The sequence below is a fragment of the Wasmannia auropunctata genome, unplaced genomic scaffold, assembly GCF_000956235.1.
Source record: "Wasmannia auropunctata unplaced genomic scaffold, wasmannia.A_1.0 LD327505.1, whole genome shotgun sequence".
Classification (NCBI taxonomy): Eukaryota; Metazoa; Arthropoda; class Insecta; order Hymenoptera; family Formicidae; genus Wasmannia; species Wasmannia auropunctata.
In genome coordinates this window covers 1-674 of record NW_012035385.1, presented here as the reverse complement: position 1 = coordinate 674, position 674 = coordinate 1, and the positions used below count along the sequence as shown (strand labels likewise).

General features: G+C 30.6%; 1 protein-coding gene across 1 annotated transcript; it reads left to right on the top strand.

Annotated features, from left to right (window-relative positions):
• Positions 1-59: 59 nt before the first annotated feature.
• Positions 60-649, top strand: LOC105460155 (acyl-CoA Delta(11) desaturase-like; the record flags this gene model as incomplete). Its single annotated transcript, XM_011706599.1, has 2 exons — positions 60-182; positions 444-649. Coding segments are annotated over exons 1-2 (329 nt in total), but the record flags the coding sequence as incomplete, so codon positions are not given.
• Positions 650-674: the final 25 nt, after the last annotated feature.

The following is a 674-nucleotide window of genomic DNA, read 5'->3' as shown; positions in this document are numbered from 1 at the left end:
GAAAGAATTCTTCATTATATAATATTAAACATAATTCTCTTGATTTTCAAGTAATCGGTATGTACTTCATATCCAATATCGGAGCAAATGCTGGCGCTCATCGACTTTGGAGTCACAAGAGTTACAAAGCAAAATTACCATTAAGAATCCTACTTCTAATATGTTTTAATGCTAGTGGACAGGTAAATTTGCTATTATAATAGATCTTTACGTATATAGTATGTGTGAAGTACAATGTTGTGCGTTAAACACAATTTCACATGAGTAAATTTATAATTTCTTGAAGTTACACAAATAATTATAAATTACATAAACTACCAAATTTTCTTGAAAGAAATCAATTTTAATTTGATCAGAGAATTTATAGATAATGACTTTTATTGATATTTTTCAATATAGTTGTACATAGTTGTGTAAATAATATTCTAATTGTTTGCTTTTAGAATTCAATATATAATTGGGTGAAGAATCATCGTATGCACCACAAATATTGCGATACTAATGCCGATCCCCACAACACCCAGCGCGGCTTCTTTTATACGCACGTGGGATGGGTGATGATGACAGAGCATCCAGAATTTATTAAAAAAAGCAAGCAGCTTAATTTATCGGATATTTCATCAGATCCTGTTGTGGTTTTTGGTCACAGGTAAATTTAGCTAGCTTACATTAGA